The sequence below is a fragment of the Rhea pennata genome, chromosome Z, assembly GCF_028389875.1.
Source record: "Rhea pennata isolate bPtePen1 chromosome Z, bPtePen1.pri, whole genome shotgun sequence".
Lineage (NCBI taxonomy): Eukaryota > Metazoa > Chordata > Aves > Rheiformes > Rheidae > Rhea > Rhea pennata.
Window position 1 is genome coordinate 68,253,616 of NC_084702.1, and position 20,183 is coordinate 68,273,798.

The window sequence follows — 20,183 nt, forward strand, 5'->3', positions numbered from 1 at the left end:
AAGGCTGAATTAAATTTCTAATCTGCAGATACAAGTATAAATTGGTAAACTGTATTTAAATAATTAAAATCTAAGAATTATTATCCTTTTTTTTTTTTATCTATAGATTCGAATGAAAGGATCTCTGCCTTCACTGAGTCCATTTCCAGAGAGTTTGTTTCGTTATTGCAATTTTCCTACTGTATTCAATAGGCCAACATCTTCTGGAGACCATCAGTTTGATGATGTTTCCTGTAAAATTTTAGGTCTGTATGCAATAAAATAGACTAATTCATAGCTGAAAAAAGGACACAAGATAATCTGCAGTTACAAAGAAACACTAGTCGGCTTGAAATGTTACACTGCAACATACCTGCAGAAACACTTTCTGTTTCTAGCTTTTAATCCTGTTAGCCATCAGACTCTTAATACAAAAGTTCTTTCTCTAGATTATTTGTTAGATCTGACAGATGTCAAAGATGAATACTGAGTGGGACTGCAGAGCTTTAGCTGTGGAATACTGTAGAAACATCAAGGATGAGGCTTTTTCTCTTTAATTACTCTTAAGATAAATAATGTAGAAATCTCAAGCTGTGTTATTTCATTTCTTTAAATAGAACTTCTCACCACATTGCATGTTTCTCTTACAGGTTGCTTCAGAGAACTGTGTGCATTGTGTTGGATGTTTCATGTTCGTGAAAGATTATCAGACAATTGCAGGCGGTACCAAACTGCAAGAGAAAATATGAATAATTATATGGTAATTATGTTACTAATATAGTAAAGGTATATTATAACAGCATAGAACTGTAAGATGAATTCTAAAGATTTGCTGTAAGTTTGTGCTGAGGACTCTTCCTTGCTTGTCACAGGACAATATTAACAGAGTGAAATAATATGTAGCAAATATATGATTTCACAGAGTAATGCAGTTCATGTGAAGTACATCTTTCTGATGGTATTTCTGTTGATCTTTGGCTTGGTATTTAACTTCGGTAATTCAATAGTCATACTGCCAGAACTGCCGTATTTTCTGATTTTGTTATTTAACTAAGGTATTTATTCCTTTTATAGTTTTCTTAAGTTATTTTGGGTGTTTCCTGTATTTAATGTACTATCTTTCTTTGCGTGATGCAAGTTTTATGAGCTTTGGTATGTTCAGAAAAACCAATGAAAGATGTTAAAATTTAATAATTTTTTCTCTACTTTTACCTTCATCAACTGATGTCAGAAGTCAAGGAAGAAGGAAGAAATTAGGAGCATATAATATTTGTTGTATTTTCTGTGACAGTGTGGATGTTGATTTTTGTCATATCTATATTCATACCTCTAAGACCTCAGCAAAGTATTATTTCCCTTTAAAAATGAGCCCCAAGTTTATCGTCATCAGAAAAAAGAAGCTTCAAATAAAAAAGTTGACTGTTTCAAATAGCAGAATATTCTGATTCTTCTGTGCTTTTTGTGACAGTATCAAATCAAACACAAAACACTGACTGCTTCAAAATAAATTAACCCATGATAAAAGCCTCTCAGCTGGCTGCAATACGTTGCCTCTAAAGAAGAGTTTATGGTGGTCTTAAATCCTTAGGTTTTACTCTAAATGACTTGAAGTGGGCTCTTCAGCAGAGTGTTTTTCAAGTAATTGTCAGTTACAACCTTAATTCTATATAGTGGCAGTGTATTCTTTTCTCACTGGCAATTAACTTTTTATTTTCTATTAGATAGAGAAGAATCATTAAAAATTAAACTGTGTGAATAGTTTAACTGAAATTTATTGCTCATACCAATTCATGTTTACATAGTAACTTTTTTTAGGGTCTTAAGGAGAATGAGTATGATGCCTCTACAGTTGAGCATTGTCTGAATGCAGTGGAATGGGCTTGTCGAATGCTTCCTTTCTGCAGGTTCATGAATGTTGAAGAATTAGTTCAAGATGTAATTTTGAGTCTTCTTGGAGAATTGCCACCAATCAAAAAGGTAAAAGAAACTAAAGCTAAAATAAAAGCAGTAGAGATTGTCTCAAGTTTTTCCTCTCCTTGTAAATCCTATAATTGAGACTTTTTGATGGTGCAGGTTCTATTGGGAATTAAAATTTGCTTCTCTGTCAGTTACTTGAAACTTTATTTTATGCAGGTGGCAGAAATTTTGGTAAAAGCATTTCCTAATTCTGAAGATGTAAGGGTTCCGCTAAGAGATAAATACCATACTCTACAGCAGCAACTCAGACACTGTATTGTTAAAGGTAATGTGCATCGTTCTTCAGGAAATATTAAACAAACTTCCTTCCTCTTTTACCCTACTTACTTATTTACCCTGCTTGTGACAATTCAGTCTTTCATATCTCATTTAAAACAGTTATTGTAGCTTTCATTTACACAGCTTGGAGAAAGGTTTGTGGCAGATTTTATGTTTTCTTCTTGATACATCTATACCAATAATAGAATGTAACGACTTCAGAATTGATGAGGTTTCTTCTCCTCATCACAGTTACAGTCTGCGTTTCTTGATGACACAATTTATGATGATTTAAGATCTATTCATGTCTTAATTTGAGAGAACAAGTCAAAACAGAGGAGTTTTCCATGTAAAATTGCTTGTCTCTCTTTGTTTAGGTCCCAGTAGCGAAGAAATGATGCCTTGTGTCATACACACTGCTGAAAAAGTGAGAGTGAAGGCCTTGAAACGTGTAATAAGGAACATAGGCCCCATTGAAATTAATATTTGGGAGCCAGCAGAAGAGGGAGCTGCAAATGATGAGGCACATTGTTACGACAGATTCTCATTAGGGACTAGTCTAAGCAGAAGCACACTTACTGATTTTGGGAATCCTCAGGTATATAGTGATGCTGAAACAGTAGATACACTTTCTGATCCTTTGCTTACTGAAGAAGCAAGAGATCAAACACCTTCACCTCAAAGGTATGAAGAAACTGACAACAAGAAGTTGCGAGAGGGGGGAAAAGATTTTCTTCTATTGTTCAAGTAGCTTTTTTTTACCAAACAGGATAATTGTGATTTATCGGATTACCTGTTACTAGAAGGCTTTAATCTTAGGACTGCCAATGTTATATCACATACTATGCAATATCTGTTCCTGAAGTTTAAGTTATTAGCTACAATCAAATTCATATATGATACTACTGAGAAGCTAAGGGTTTTACATGCGATGATTAATTTGCCAGCTAAAAATATATTAATGTAAATTTGCTTTTGTTAGATTCCAGTTTTTAACAATAGAGGAGAAGGGAGGAGTAATGTTGCATTTATGATTCTTTTTTTATGTAAGTCTGGAGTTATCTACACTTCTGTTTATTTGTTGTCTTATAGGGATAATGAACCTAAGACAGGAGAAATAGGCAGCAAGAATACTACCTGCAAGATAAGAACTCTTAACTGGAAAACAAAATATAAAGAAAAAGTACATAGAAAGAACCTGCATAATCAGTGTAATTTGCCTATAGTCGGTGCATGGGAATTTGAACGTGATGATGATGAATATGTTATTTTCTTAGAATTATTTTTGAGTTATGTTCTTGAGAGAGACCTGATAAACTGCAGTGACCCTGGAATTCCATTTCTTACCAGCTTTTCTGGACTTCTTAGAGATCATGAATTAAACTCTCTCTTTTTTGATGTTCATACAACGCTAAAACGTCGACAAGGCAAAACAAGAAGTCAACGTGTGTTTAGAGCAGGGTCTTGCTATACTGTTACCCTGGCATCTTGCAATTCTGAAACAGTTTCTGTCCATAATGAAAAACAAAATGTTTTGGAAAATCAAGTGTCTGTTTCCATTGTACAGTCAACAGAATCAATGGAACCTTCTGAGCACAACTTAATGAAAGGTCTTGACAGAGGATTGTTTGGTTTAAAACACAAGTCAATTTACAGCACTCAAGTTGATAGTCAAGGAGTAACTTTTGCGCTAGCAAGCCAGGCCTTTCCCAACCTCACTTTCTGTAGCTCACAAACTCCAGTCACTTCTAAATACATTTACAAAATTACTGATATAGTTGATATTGTACCAGGAGATGAACTAGCTAGAGAATTGATAGATAAATTTAACAATATAGCAAAATTACTTGAGTGGATGATCAGATGGTCTGATAAAAGACTGCTCTGTGGTTCCAATGTACAAGATTCATTAGAGGAGAAACTCCCAATGATACATGTGAAAACATCAGCAGCTGCTGTCCTTACTTCCTTATGGCTTTTAGAACAGCTATACAATGATGGATTGCAAGCAAGAAATATAAAATTTAAGGTAAGAAAGAGGATGGGGAAGTATTAGTGAAATGTGTGTTATTTATGGCAATAAAGAAGATATAATGTATTACCTTTTATTTCATAGTTATGTTCTCAGTAAAACACAGAATATTGAGTAATAGCTTTTCCTTAGGGTTGCTAGGAAAAGGAAAACATTCCAGGAACACTGAAGTTCGGTAGGAAGATGTTGGTTGGAGGTGCAAGTCCTCTTTAAAATCTAACTCATTTATCTAGATACCACAGTACTTGAGCAAATGCTTAGAAGTTAAATTATTGTTTCTAGTTCTGGACATCATCTTTGAATAAAAGATAGAATTGGACATAGAGTATGAAAAAAACAAGATGACTAATCAGGAAATGTTTTCTCTGAGGAGACTTAAATTTTGATTTATTTGTCTTCAGAGGTCAATACAGATGCAATCAGATTGAAGTAGTGGTGAAAAGTGAGCTTTGAATTAATGTTTTTAAACAAATTGAGGAATGTTCTTCAGAAGAGTTTGAGGCAGTTACTTTATATAAGGGGGCAGCTGGACCCTTTTTCCTTTATATTTGCTAAATTGAAAGGGTGGTTTTTTTGGAGATTTGCCTCACAGATCAAGAGATTTTCTCTTTTTTTTTTTTTTGATTTGCATTTTCTGTTTTTTGACAAGTGTCACCTGTATTTTATTTACAACTTACTGCCAAAAGTGTTGTATACATTTCTCATTACGCACAATTAGGTAAGTTTTTCTTTGCCACTTAGACTGTCTTCAGTGCTAGTATTTTAGTAGTTCATTACTAATTTTTTATTATTGGTGCTGAAGGCCGAATATTTTTGTATTTCTTTGTATAAGAGGATATTAAATTGTCACATACTAACAAGGATAAGTGATATTTTATAATTTCTTCAGATAAGTCAAAGGACCCTTGCTTCACTTAGTGCAAGAAGAGGCAAAACTCAGCTTCTATAGGCAACTGTAAAGCCTGAATTTCTCAGCTCAGTAATAGAGAAAATATTACAAAGTTAAGCATAAATGTACCATATGAAATAACAAGTTTTTAATAAATATCAAATAAGTTTTTTTTAAGTTTTTTTTCTTTTTATAGCATCCAGGTAATCAGGATTTGAAAGAATTTGCATCCCTATCAGAAGCACAACCCAAGATAGAGAAAAAAAGTAGCATAGATGAAAGCTCTTTTGTATTGGCAGATCCTCCACTTAATGTCCAGAGTGTAAAAGCCTATGATGACCTCTCTGAAAGTGGTTTTAGGTAATATTTTTTTTTCAATTGAAGAACTCCAGTTGATCGTAATTCCTCAGCCAAGCAGGACATCAATAAGAGAGTCCTACTATTATGACATGCTATGTATATAGTTTATTTTGAGTATAAAGCAAAATTCTGATTTCACATACCTATCTTTTACAGCTGCATGAAATAGGCTGTTACTTTGCTCTAAGTTATTCTCAAAACATGATCTGTAGATGTTAAATATATCCTCTTTTTTAAGTATCTGTATAAGTTAGTTATTCCACTGGAACGTTTAAGGTGTTCTTTTGTAAACTGTGATGCCTGTTACTAACTTGATGAAAGGAATACAGATTTTATTGTGCTTCATAGAATTGCATGACATTGTGTCTTCTCAAATACTCGACCAATTTTATAATACAAAATTTTCAGGAAATCATAGGTATTAATGATTTTGGTGGTTTTTTTATGCTTATATCACTTTTCGTGACATCCATAAAAAATCTTAAGTTCTCTCTTAAGCACTGTTAGCATTAACAGTTTGCAAGCTGGAAGTTTTGCATATTGTCAGATCTTTGTTATAAGAGTTAACTTTTTATAGAAATTCAAGAGTGAGACCTAACATTACTTTTGTGATACAAAAAAGGAGATTAAATATGTTCTATCAACAGACATACCCCTATTTAGAAAATGATGTACTGGTGCATATGTAGTGATTTGTTTATAACATGATTTGCTTATAAACATGATTGTTTATAAAGTTAGTAATGTGAAAATAGAATCAAGGATTCTATTATAATTTATATCAGTTTCTCAGATAATTCAGATAAATTTCACTCTCTTCAGTGTAGTTTTCATTATGTTGAGAGTTCACAATATTTCTCCCCATCCCTGGATTTGTAATCTAGCTATGTGCATGTATGTGCATATGAAAAAAATATGGGGAAAACGGAGTAAATATTTGTTAATACCTTGAATTCCTCCAAAGATGTAGAATCCACAGCATGAAGTGGTTTGTGGTATTTCTTTATATCTCACACTCTTACAAGCAAAGAAACAAAAGATCTTTGGTATTAAGACTCTAAGGTACTGATGTGCCTGGCAAGAGCGTTTTTTTAAACAAAGGAAATTTCTGCGAGGGAGATGAAAATAATCTTAGCTAGATATTTTCACATCCATGGTGCAGTTTATACTTTCCATTTTCTTTTTGGTAAATTGTACGTGTTGGTTACATTTTCCAGGATACAGCCATCTGAAACAATTAATAATTGCGTGAATAAAATATTCACACAATAAATTTATTCACACAATTGTGTGAATAAAAAAGTGTGAATGAAATATTACAGCTATATCAAAAAGTAAGTCTTGGTTTCAATGAAACTCAGAGAGTAATTTTTTGTGAACACTGATTATATCACACCAGTACTTACTTATGCTACATTTCTACACTAGCCTGCAAACTGGGAGGAACAGTATGCTTGTACTGAATCAAATAGTTATCTTATTTCTATTTTTAATTGCTTTTTGTAATTCCTATTACCAGAATGTCTACAAAGTCAAATTATTTTAAGAAGGAAATTAATCATGAGAATTATTCTGTGCCACATATGATTGAAGATCTTAATGAAGAGGGACCGTTTCTTCAGGAAGAATTAGATGCAAAATCAGAAAGTAAAGGTTTGTTTTTATGATATGTCCTTTTAGTATGGTCTGACCTATTAAGTGGTAAGAGTTTTGTCTGAGTAGGATTATATGTTTCTCTTCTGGTTTTGTTTGTCCCCCCCCCCCCCCCTTTTTTTTTTATTTAATCAGAAATGGAAGAAAGCTTTTCTTGTTCTATTGAAATTAGTATTTAATCAGTTTTAGATTCTAAGTAAATTTTATAAGTTTGCTTTCTCAATGCTTTTTCTGATCACTTTTGCATTTATGTATTTTTTTTTAATATAGAAATTTGGTATAGAGACTTTGATTACAAAATATTCATGAAGGCTATGTAAAATATGATTTGAAAATTTTGAGTTGAATGTGCAGTTAAATTCATCATATTCCCACTCTGAAAACTTAAGATAGTTTCAGAGAATAAGCCTTGTTTCTTCTGGCAATGTATCATCTACTAGTAATAATAAACATTTTTAATTTGCTGAAAGGTGTCTTAACCCCTTTTTCCTTCTTCAGAGGGTAAGTAAACGAATGTGACCAGTTCATCACATAACAATGCTGTATGTCATGTAGTTTGCTGATTTATAATTGTGTTTGTTTCGTAGAGTTCTTTGAAGAGCCATTTGAAACTCCAAAAAGCTCTACTAGCTCTGTCAGGATCAAACCTGTAGAACATGAAAGAGGAAAGGCAAGTTATCATCTTACATAGAACTTATCCCTACTTAAATCAGGGATGAAAGTCGCAAATAATTCAACAATAGTAAAGCTAGATCTTCTGTGAGCACTTCTGAAAAATTATTTCAATATCTGTAAAATATCTGTAAAACTAGATCTGTGTATGCCTATATAAACAACATATAAAAATACATTATTTTTTTTATATATATATATATATATAAATATATATATATTTTTTTTTATATATATATACATGTACGTGGCTGTAAATGCACATATACATAAACTGTGATTAAGTAATCACTTTACTATTTGTTTGTTTTTAAGTTAAATATATAAAGCTGTTCTTATCTGAAAACTTAATCTAGCTCTGTAAATGAGCCTTCTCATGCATTATCTTCAGTCATAAGTCTCGCTTCTTGGAGATTGGCTGTGGGTTATTATGTTGAAATGTGAACTGCAGTAACATTAGTTCACTTTCCTGTGATAATCTAGATTCAGTACACTTAATAGAATTAGAAAAAGCAAATGCATTATGGTCTTCATTTCTACCATGCATTTTGCTTCAAAACAGTGAATGTGTGATCTGTAAAATCCTGGGTTTGTTCTGGTTTCTTAATTTGTAATTAATTTGTTTATCATACAATTGTTTCCATGTTTTTGTCCACAGCACGAAATATAAGGTTAGTAGAATGTAATTTCAGGACTGTATGGATACAAATAAAAAAAAAACCCACACAACTCACTATTATGACTTTTTAAAGGCTGCTCAGGTTAAATATTAGGATTTCACCTGTATTTCTGTATGTCTAACTGTCCTCTGAAAAGTAGGTTATTTAATTCTATTAGAATTTTTTTGAGTGGTGTAACGAAAGTGTATTTGTTATTAGAATAATACTTTATTGAAGCAGAAGGGTAACAATGTCAAAAATATACAAGTTCAGATGCATGTTTTTATATTCCAGCCCGTCCCCATTTCAGATGTAAAATGTCCACAGGAAGACCAAAGGGTGGAAAAATCAGAGAAAAGGAAGGCTGAACAGAATGGGTGAGAGGTTGTTCTTGTTTACTTTCTCTGTTAACTTCATTTAAAAAGTTAACTAGTTAACTAATTATTGAAATTCAGTCTAGTCTGTGTGGGTTTTCCCTATTGTTTATAACAACAAACTCAGTTTGAAACAAAATTTCAGTCACCTATTTCACATGTACCCTAACATATTTTAAATAGCTTACCAAGATGCTGGGTGGGTAAGAGGTTATATTTCATTTTAGTGATAGAAAAATATCAACTTAATATTTCAGTTAGCTTTCTAATTGAATCTACCTAATTTGTTTGTATTGATAAAACTCTTTCCTCTGATATAGTTTCCTCATTGTTCTGATATTTAGAATCTAATTTAGAATAATTAGAATATCACTAATTGTGATAGCATATAAGTAAATATTCTTCCTCTATGTATAATTTTGTTAAAAGTGGTCTAGTTTTAGAAAGACTCAGTTTTCTACTATTTTAGGCTGATATATATTTATTTTGAAAGAACCAAAAATAACTGCATGTAACATGCCCCTCAGAGGTTTCTTTGGCTTTTCTTTTTTAGGAATGAAGATTGTAGTCATATTAACAGTATTGCTTAAATTGAATTTTCTCTTCTTGGATCAAATTGTGTTGCCTGCTGTTTGTGTAAACAGCCAGAACCTATTCAATGCTTTTGTTTGAGTCAGTTTCTCGTTGCTAGGGAGACAAAACAAGAATGTCAATATTTACAGCTAAAATTGCAATGTAATGCAGCAACGGAAGAAATTCAGATCAGTATATAATGAACAATAATAGTAATAAATTAGGCGAATTTCAGGTAATTTATGCTTTAATTAAAATTTTTTTCAGGAGGATTTTTGTGTGTGTGTGTATACATATATAAAAATATATATACACATGTATATACATAAAATAAATATATGTAATTAAAATGTGTGCATATATATATACGCATGCACACGCACATATGCATACATAGGTACGTATATTTATAAAAATATAAAATGAAGATAAGTAGCATAGCAAATTATTTTTAATATTTACAGTATTCATATTTTTCTTTATAGCGTGACTGAAACGGTTACTGGTATCATTCCTCATTCACTCTGTTTAGAAAATGATGTGGAAGTTCTCAGGTAAGAAAAGCCTGTAATATTTTATGTGGGTTATTCCTTTTAAATCTTCAGTCTTAAGAAACATTATGTGTAGATTTAATCATTTTCAACAGATTACAAGATATTTGCAGTTACAGTGTATGTACCTGCAGATTGTACTACTAAATAGCCTTTCCTCAAACCTCTTCATGCTGTAATCCTTGAAGGTCATGTACTCTCGCAGACTGTCCAAATTACCATATGAATTAAACATGTTGAACTAGCAGTTCAGTGCATCAAGAGGAATGACACTCATGTTTCCTGGTTCCAGAGAGAATCATGACAGCTCTAACCATAAAAAAGACATTATTAACTGCTTTCCTTTACATAAAAAACTCCCCAGTTTTTATAGATGTTTATAACAATGTCAGTAAAAGTAGTTGAAGATGGTCCCAATATCATTACTATATTTTAGTTCTCACTATAGTTCACCGAAGACACACAATGTTGTTATTTTCTTGGTGGTTATTTTCCTGCATGGTTATTGTTTTTATAATCACTCACTTCCCCCCCAAAAAAAGACTATGGTTACATTTGTAAGGCCCTCTGGAATGCTTTTGGTTGTAAATCTTCCATGAAAGTTAGTTGTAGTTAAATACTCATCCGGACAATGTTTAAAGATACTTTGAGGTAAGCTTTTTAAGTGCCCTTTTCCATGTTTGTACTTCTAATGCATGTATTTTTAATATTGCAATGCTTTTATTTATTGTAATTATATAATATTACTATAAATGTATATTAAGTTACATAAGACAACATTATAATTATAAACTTATATTTGTAATAGTTTTGTAAAATTATGAAAGTTATATCCAGCAGCAACTGTTATATAGAAATACTATGTATATGTTTGTATGTGTAAATAAGGAGAAATTTGTAATTGGAAAGAGGGGTCAGAGTTGGTCTCAAGTTTGGTTTCTGGAACAATCTCTATACTATGAGCTATTTCAGTTTAGAGAAAGATTTGAAGTGTACATACCTTCAAATACCATTTGTATTGTCTCTAGTCTCATTTCCTTCTCTAGTTTTCCATGCCAGCTATTAAAAGAAAACAAAAAAAAAAACTTTCTCTGAATTTAACTTCTCACACCATTCTAATTGTCTTCCAAATGATTTCCTGTACATCTTCACACTTAGAACATATGCAAAACCTTTTCAATGTTACCTATCAGCCTTTGCTTTACACTTTTATTTCTTCATGTAAACTTCATGTAAATCCCGACTCTTCTTTTTATATCATCTAAGGACTTCATCTACTTGGAACTAGCCATTTTTACCTTCTGTAAGACCTAATTATTTCTAGGAGTAGTTGGAAAATTCAATATATTGTGTGTTCTGGTGCGTGTTATTTTAATGCTGAAAATTGCTTTCTTTTCTGAAATTTCCTTTTTTTTTAAATTCCAGATAGACCTATGTACACTTAATTATTTAAGTGAACTTAATTCTGTCATCTGTCTTAGATCAGCTAATAGCGTCCTTATCAATTTTCCCTCAGCTTTTTGGGTTTGTGACTAACTATCCCTCTTTCTGTCACAGCATCATCTTCTGCCTCTAGCAAAGGTAATGTTTCAGGCAATTGCATGACTAAAAATATCAGATGTGTCTTATTGCTTTACTATTGTTTTTGATTCAGTGTATTAGGGATTACAAAAAAAAATTCTTATGTGCTTTCTAATGAAGATTATGCTGTGTTAGCTATTGAATTGCCCTTCTAAATTAATTTTGCCTTTAAAAAATGTGAATACCTTTAAAATTTACCAATTTGATTTAAGACAACCTAGTATAGGTTTTCTTAACTCAAAATGTCTTTAATAGTTTTGTTCTTTTCCTTCTATTCTTAAGTAATAGAGAGACTTCTGTAAGTGATGGTCAGCCTTCTCTGACTGTTGCGTCAAACATGTCATGTGTTGCCTCTGATGCTTCACTTTGCACAAAAAAACAAGTCAACAAGCAAGTCTCTACAGAAGAGAAACAGAGCACATCAGAAACTGTCAGGCAGATGCTCCAGGATGAAATGTTTAAACTAGTTCAGGTGAGGGCATTTCACTGTTGAAAATTATGTATGCAGTGTAAACTAGGTTATTTATAACAAGCAAATGGAAAAGTTTTTAAAGTATTTTGTGGTTGGCAGATGTTTCCAGTTCTAGATTACTACTGTGAAAATGTATTTTAGATTTAACACATGCTTTTGACTGAATAGAATGAATGATAAAATAGCAGAAGTTTGAATGTGTTTTAGTTTGCATAACTCAGTTTGCTCCATTTAGATAGAATAGGAAAGGTTCTGAAGCTGTAACTTTGTAGCTATACTAGAAACTCATTTTTGTTAGTATATTTAAACTATTATATGTGGACTTAGATGTCCTTTCACTGTATTGAAAAAAAGTAAAGGGTTTCCTTAGCATAACTTGACTATGGACAAGTATTTATGTCTCATAAAAGAAATTCCAGTTCAGTAAACAACCACTCAAATTATCATTGAAACTTTGGTATGATGTTTCTTTTGTCACCTATATTAACAAGATCTGTTAAAGCTTTTTACACTGTTAACTCTCTTTGTATCTATCTGTCTGTATCCCAGCTACAACAAATCAACTTCATGAGCTTAATGCAAATAGTGCAGTCATCCTTTGCCAACCTGCCAAATGTCCAGCAGATTTTGCAACAGTCTCAATCTGTTCCTCTGGAAAGAAGCCAGCCTTCACACATGGCAAAAGGTGGTGACTGTGAAAAAGCTTCGTGTTCCGCAAATACTTCTCCAAAAACAGAACTGCTCACTCAAGAAGATAAAGAAAAATCTGATAAGATCTCTACTTTTGAACCAAGAAGTAGTTTAAGAGATGAAAGCAACAATGGCCATACTGAGGTAGGTATAGTGAAGTGTTATTTGTGAATACTAATCTGTATTTGATATGTTATCATGCCTGTTAAATTAGGAAATAGTTTTGTAGTGATTGTCTTAGACAAAAAAGACTTTATACCATTTTTGTGAATATTTAGTATGCAGTTTCTATTTCAATGTACTTGTAAATGCTGTTCTGTTTGCTTTTCATATTTAGAATCATCCAGATGCAAACATTTCTTTAAACCTGTTAGAGAACCACTCCAGTGAAACAGGATTTATTCCGCCATCTCAAAACTTACCTTCTTCAGCACCTACTAAACCACTTCATCTCTTAGCTCCTTCCTCAAATGTTCAGAAAATACCCAAGCTTATCTCTACTGAAAAAAAACAGAATTACTCAAATGGGTTTTCTTTGCTTAAACTTGAATCAGATTATCATTTCAAACCACCATATTTACATCCAATAGAAATTTCATCAGCTTTTGGTAAACCACCCCAAGTGCCACAAGTAGCTTGGAGTTCATTGGATTCTTTATGGAATCTTCAGTCATCATATACACCAAGAAAACAGAGCAAGTCAACAGCACATTTGAATGCGAGTAAGTATGACCTCAAGATCCTAAGGCAAACATATGAGGAGGAGAAGAGATGGGCAGAAATTGTGCATAAGGGATGTCACAGACATCTAAATCTAGATCAATATGAAGGACAGCAAGAAGTTTCATCTCAGCAGCAGTTCTCTGAGAATGTGAATATGGACAAAACACTGATCACAGAGAAGTTGGCTGGTATTCCACTACTGCATTTGCAGCTTAACCCAGTACCTAAACTTCTACCAATTGTAAGACAGCCAATTACTACTACTTTAATACCTGTTAAACCTACAACAAAGGAGACTGACTTCAGAGAAACCGTACAGCACACAGGGATATCATTACTCCATGCTGATTTACCTCAAAAAGAGAAGGTAATGGATATGATACTTTTGGGGTTTTTTTTTTGTTTGTTTGTTTGTTTGTTTGTTTTTTTTAAGTTGCAGCGTTTTTTTCCAGTTTCACAGTTTCTTACTCATCAAAAATAAGTTAATGCTTCCAGATTATGGAATTTGAAAGTATTCACTACAGCAGCCAGAAGAGATCTGGAATGAAGGTACCTTCTATTGGCTTGTCATTATGAGGCAGGAGGGCAAGCTTGGAAGTATTTGTACCAGTCTTAGATTGATTCCACATTCCATAGTTCATCAGTATTAAGTGCCTTAGTAAAGAAGCTACTAACCGAATATACTGGTGATGATTTATAAAAATTCATAAAATACCAAGGATTTTTTTTAATTACTTTAAAAATAGTCCTATTTTTACAGAAATGCAAATGCAGTTATTTACAGACCTACAAAGAAAGCTAGGGTCCTTTTTCAATAAGAACAGAAATGGAATTTTTAAAATTCCACCATTATCACCCCACCCCGGTCTCCTTTATCAGTGTTTCATTTTTGCTTTCCTCTATGAATGCTTTCAGGTACCAGCGCTCATTCCACTTCAAAATCTCATTGCATTTGAGCAACGCCACCAGCATCCTACTGTGCCCAGTGCTTCCATTGGACAGGAACAAGCTGAACCTATCCAATTACTAAAAACTGACATTGAACCATTTGAAGCAAGTAATACGCAGAATAGAAAAAGGCAAGCCAAACTTTTAAAATGGATCTTCATTTTGAAAGGCTCACTGGTAACCCACACTCTCCACCTTTAAAATCAGGTGGGAAGTTCCAATCAGGAAGTGGGATTGGATGTAATTTTGTTTGAGAAGGTTAACATAGGAAATATTAGTAAAGGCACAGCAGAAGCCGTATAGCACTAGAGCATGAAGGGGCTTTTGCTTTTACCAGGAGGATAGGAAGAAGGTTTGAAGGGAAATGTTTTCAAGGACATGTTGCTTTTTGAAAGTGTTACTGCAAATGATCATCTATGCAACTAGGGGACAATTTTTCATATCTGTATATGTGATTTGAAGTGTGTTTGTTGTCTCCTGGCTATTTTACTGTGTCCTGTTTCTGAAATGATTTGCCGATTACCTTTATTGCAGTATGTATTTCGTAATAGTAATTTTTTTTATAAAACAATGATAGATATTTCTATTAGTAAAATACATTTTAAAAAAAATATGATTAATGAGATTAAGTTGATTAAGAAATTAATGTGTTGACAGACAAAAGTGGCGTGATGAGAAACAAATGAAAGAGGAGGAGGAAAAGAAGAAACCAAGTGTGACCTTCCGCCCAGATGACTCCATCGTCAGTATTAGTGATACAGAGATGGTTGATACATCAGAGATGAGGGTATAAAAATAATTTGTTCCTTTGCTTTTTTCCATTCAGACATTAACAGGAGAAACAAGGAAGCAAACTGTAAACCAAAACAAGCGTGTCTTTTCCAGGTGCTCCATAGAAACAGTATATACCTTTCATTAATTTATTTGCATTTCCTTTAAACAGGGGATATATGAGATATATATAATGGAAAATTGATTCCAAGTTTGTTTTTTGTCTCTTGGTATGAATGTTTAAAATAGGAGAGAACTTCTGCCTTACTGATACAAATCATGTAAAACTGAGACATGAACTTGTCTGTTCTCTTAGGATATTTGTCTGTATGTACACTTAAAATATAAATGTATATGCAAACACTAACAGCTAGGAAAAAAAAATAGCCTAGCAGTAATTCTAGGACAAATGTTTCAGACCTTATTCTTTTCACATGACTAAAAGACTATTTAGGAGGCATTATGAGGAGCAAGAGGTCTCAGTTCATCTCAGCTGTTTGACTGAAACTCAGAAACCCTTTCTCATGTTGGGTTTTGAATTGCACTCTTTTTCTGTTTGTTTGCTTTTTAACATTTTTGAACATCTTTTAGGGTTATCCTTGCCAGTACCAGATTTAAAGCCAAAGTGTTCACTACCCAGAATAGCAGCCTCTATTTCTGGACTATAGCATACTTTGTTTCAGATTTTCCCAATTCAGCAAAGCAGATGGAGAGCCTTATCATTGCTGGGAGATGCTAATTACGATACAGCAGAGATAGCATGTTTCATAGACTCAAAGAAGAATGAGAAATTTTATAGTGTTATTGTTACTTCCTGCTTACTAAGAATCCCCCTCAAGATATAATGGGAAAGAATGATATATACTTAGTAATTATACTAAGTAGGAAAGAATGAGCACAGTTTAAAAAAGGGAGGGAATAGGAAAGCTATGTTATAATGATTTTGGTTTTTTGATTGCCACTCAAAGGAAATATATTGGAAAGTTAACAGCATCAAGAAATCCTATAATTTTTTTTTTTTTCATAAATATATATTAGGATCAACAAGCAAAATCTGCCTCTTACCTTGGAGGTGATTTCTTCATTTCACTAGGTAAGTACGAGTATTTTTAATACTTATTGTTCTTAAATTGAGCAGATTTTTTGTAATATCAGAGGAAAATTTTATAGTAGCACAACATCAAGATGTAGTAATTCAAAATTGTAGTCTGTGAAAATAAAAGCTACAACATCATGACATATAGGATTTTTCCCAGAAAATTAGGAACTCTTTTGAAGATACACAGCAGAAATTCAGTTCTCTTTTGGGACAGTTATATTTTGAGATTGATGGGGAGAGAGCTGTAGGCACATTTAAGATCTCATATCTATTGTATGTAAACTCAGAATAATTCCACTGTGTTAAGCTTCCTTTAAAGAGGTACTTTTATAATTATGTATGTATAATGTAGACAACTTTATAATGGAAAATAGATTCCAAGTTTCCTTTTTATTTTTTCTATAGGCAGTAGAAAAGAATTAGAGTATGTTGGGTGAATTTCTGTAACTGTGGTTCACAGCAATTGTGGTTCATGTGATTGATCAGAAGAACGTTGTAAACAATGTTTTCAAATTTTGATTCAACTTGTGTTTTACTCTTTTAATTTTATTTGCATATATGTTCTAATTACACAAAATGTAAAAGCTTTTGTATTAACATTGACATAATCTTTCTAGCTTGCAAAAAGAGCATGCCCGTAGAAAGATTTTCTTCTTTCTATTACATTAATTCAGCACTGTATTTAGTCTCGCTAGAGGGAAGAAAGGATCCCATTCTCTGAAATTGGGTGTTGGAGAAATACTGCCTTGCAGAGCCATATAAAAATAATAACAAGAAAGCGAAGATACATATGATATAAATATTTTCCACTTTTAAAATATGAAACAAATTTCAGTTTTACAACACATTAAAATATTTTGTTTTAAAATTACAAGCCCAAACTCAGCTTTGATTTTAACGTTGTAAGTTTCAGTACAGTTGCAACTTTTTGCACAAGTGCAAAACTTTTCTCAGTATCATTCATAAAGTATATTTAGTGAAATAGTAAAGTTTTCTGTCAGAAATGTAAATAAAAATATTATTAGAGCCTCTAGTTTTGAGCTAGAAATATATGCATGCAGTGATTTTAATTCTTTGATTCATTACAGATAACTATTGCATGTTATCACATTTTAGACACAGTAGGAGAAGCAATTGCTACTTCAACAGACCTACATTACATGGCTTCTACAAGAAAAAAACCTTCAGAAACTCAAGATGCAAGTACAAATACTGATCCAGGTAATTGCTACCTGTCTGGACTACTGCAACCAGTTATTTCAAGCATTCTTTCTTGTTGATTGCAGTATTTGGTCAGTTTCCAAAATGGAGTAACTTTTTAGAGGAAAAAACAGTTTGTGGTGCTGTAACTTTTTGTTTCAAAAAACTATTAAAATACAAGATATCAGAATATCAATTATAAAAGTATTGGCTAAAATTAATTGTAAATCTAAAAAAATATATATTATTAATGCAAGTATTTAAGAGGCTCCATAATCTTATCTGTGAGCCATACCTGCTGTGATGTTTTCCTGGAAGCTGTTTTTAACTTGATTTTATCTACATAGATGTTAGACACTGTTTCATTTGTGGCTGAAATTCCGTATCTCAAAAAAAATTGAGGGGGAATATAGTAAGGTGAAAAAGCATAAACTTATTCAAATGATTCTATCAGTGTCTTTCCTTAGGTTCATCCATTTTGATTTTCTTTTTTTTTTCCACCAAGTGCTCAAATCATATCAGGATGTTGGAACTGATGCTGAAAATGTGGTTTCTGAAGTTGGAAAAAATCAGTCATTTGTGTCAGTTCCTGTGCCAGGTGTGGGTTCTGTCTTTCTCTATTTTGTTTATGGATTTAACAATTTTCTTTGTACATGAAGTAGCGTAATGCAGGGTATAAGATACTTAATTTACCCTATTTCTTCTTGAAACCTAATGTGAAATAATAACAATATTGTATATGAAAAGTTTGGCTGTGTATATTCTTTTTTTTTTTACAGTGCAGTGGACCCATACTTGTATGTCTGTATTAGGAGATATGTTGGTTTCTTAAGGATTTTATTGTCTGTAAGTTACACATAAAAGTCTCAAAATAATGAAATTACTTTAAATAAATAAATAAAAATTAAGCTGATGGCAGACAAACAAGAAAGACCAAAACTGATATCCTCAGGGATACTAATTCTGACGAAATGCTTAGTCATTTTGTAATCTGTGTGTTGCGGTACATGATTGGCCAACCTGTGTGTGGTGGCTAGCCTGTCAATGTGCATGCTGCTCCAGACTCACCGCAGTGTTGCTCAGTCTTGCAGAACTGGGCTTACTTTAGACCAAAAGGATTGAGCAACAGAATGTTAAAACAAAAATCACAACTCTACACAAAATCAAGGTCAATGGTCAGCGGATTAGAGTTTTCTACATGTCTAATAGCAATATGTTTAAGTAGCAATTTCAGTCTGAGACGAGTGTTTTCTTCCTAATCAATCATCTTTTGGTTTAGCTTGTAGAATACAAAATACAAAGTAAACATGGGGTGGGGGACTAAAGAGAATGATCTATTTTGTTTTGTCTTTTTGTACTCCCATTTTTAAGTCCTTGCTAAACTGTACTACTTAGGATTCATTATTTAAGCATTATTCCTCTGCTAGCACAAGAGCATTCTTTACAAGCAAACTTTCCTTTCCTTTAATGTTTGACAGCATTGCTTCATTTGGAAGATTATTTTATTATACTGTGTAATTCTTTGCAAATAGTTTACCAAAGATTTTTCTAGCAAAATAGTACATTTACTTGGACCAAGTCAAGACATGGATTTTTTTTTTTTTTTTTTTTTTAACTATTTGGAACTGACTTAGAAATTATTAGCAGTTAATACTGTAGTATGTTGCTTTGGTTTTACTCTTTTGATTTTTTTTTCTAATTTATCACAGAAATGAAGAATAATTAAATAGTAATAGATTTTGTTATATACAGACATTAAAGAAATCTGTTAAGCTACATTATTTATTTTTTAAAATTGCTGAACAAAGCTTTTCTTATCATTTAGAGAATACAGACCTGTTTCCAAATAGTTTGTCTAAAATTTCAGGTTTTTTACACTAAATAGAATTCTGACCATTATTCTTGTCTTGCAGAATCATTAAGTGTCCCTGAGATGTTACCACAAGACATATATTTAAACCTTCCCCCTGAGGAGAATGAGACACATCTACTACTCTCTTTGTCTGATGCATCTGAAATGGTTAGTGATCCAATGTACATATGGTAAAAATACACTTAAAATATGCTGTTAGTGTCTTGTTACATGAATTTTGGCTCTTCATATCTGGATGACTCAGTTGTGTAATACCATAGAAAAAAATTGCAGTTATTCTGTTTTGGAAACAAAAAGTCTCGACTCAAAGTGGTAAGAGATGAGCACAGGAAATGATAACAATGTACTATTCAGAACACATACTGTATAATTCTTCATGATCTTGTTCTTGTTTAGAGTGGACATGAATATATCAATGTGACTGACATTGAACAAAGTGATCTTAAGGTTTTGCACATCATACCTGAATCTGCAGAAGAGAGGGTTACTACACAGCAAAATGAGGAGTTTGAAATTTTGTCTTCTCCAAAACTTCGTCACATAGCAGATTCTGTTACTCGTACACCTCCTGAGGAGTTTAAGAAGAAAGGTAAAACAGCCTTTTTTAAAAAAATCAGAAAAGGATACTATTTTGATGGTAGTATCCTTACCCCCCACAGAAAAACTCATTGTCTTACCCCCACTCAGCTCTTCCTCCTTTAGTCTTATAGATCAAAACATTTATACATTTAACATTTTTTGTGATGATTCTTACCTTCTAAAACATAATGTTATGTATAATAAGCTATGCCTACTTGCATTCAGTACTTAAATGTTTGCGCTTTGTTCTGATATGCTGGTGTGCTCTTT

At 32.5% G+C, this 20,183-nt stretch overlaps 1 protein-coding gene across 1 annotated transcript in view; it reads left to right on the forward strand.

Moving 5' to 3' along the window:
- CPLANE1 (ciliogenesis and planar polarity effector complex subunit 1) overlaps window positions 1-20,183 on the forward strand; it is a 56,876-nt gene that overhangs the window by 23,189 nt on the left and 13,504 nt on the right. The window contains exons 21-41 of the mRNA XM_062599969.1: window positions 107-245; window positions 630-739; window positions 1,795-1,956; window positions 2,113-2,221; window positions 2,592-2,898; window positions 3,307-4,243; window positions 5,332-5,495; window positions 7,015-7,148; window positions 7,736-7,818; window positions 8,774-8,856; window positions 9,912-9,980; window positions 11,841-12,030; window positions 12,580-12,864; window positions 13,058-13,810; window positions 14,359-14,522; window positions 15,049-15,178; window positions 16,201-16,255; window positions 17,378-17,482; window positions 17,967-18,059; window positions 19,375-19,481; window positions 19,731-19,923. Coding sequence (XP_062455953.1) covers window positions 107-245; window positions 630-739; window positions 1,795-1,956; window positions 2,113-2,221; window positions 2,592-2,898; window positions 3,307-4,243; window positions 5,332-5,495; window positions 7,015-7,148; window positions 7,736-7,818; window positions 8,774-8,856; window positions 9,912-9,980; window positions 11,841-12,030; window positions 12,580-12,864; window positions 13,058-13,810; window positions 14,359-14,522; window positions 15,049-15,178; window positions 16,201-16,255; window positions 17,378-17,482; window positions 17,967-18,059; window positions 19,375-19,481; window positions 19,731-19,923 — 4,372 coding nt within the window. The remainder of the gene's footprint in view (window positions 1-106; window positions 246-629; window positions 740-1,794; window positions 1,957-2,112; window positions 2,222-2,591; window positions 2,899-3,306; window positions 4,244-5,331; window positions 5,496-7,014; window positions 7,149-7,735; window positions 7,819-8,773; window positions 8,857-9,911; window positions 9,981-11,840; window positions 12,031-12,579; window positions 12,865-13,057; window positions 13,811-14,358; window positions 14,523-15,048; window positions 15,179-16,200; window positions 16,256-17,377; window positions 17,483-17,966; window positions 18,060-19,374; window positions 19,482-19,730; window positions 19,924-20,183) is intronic.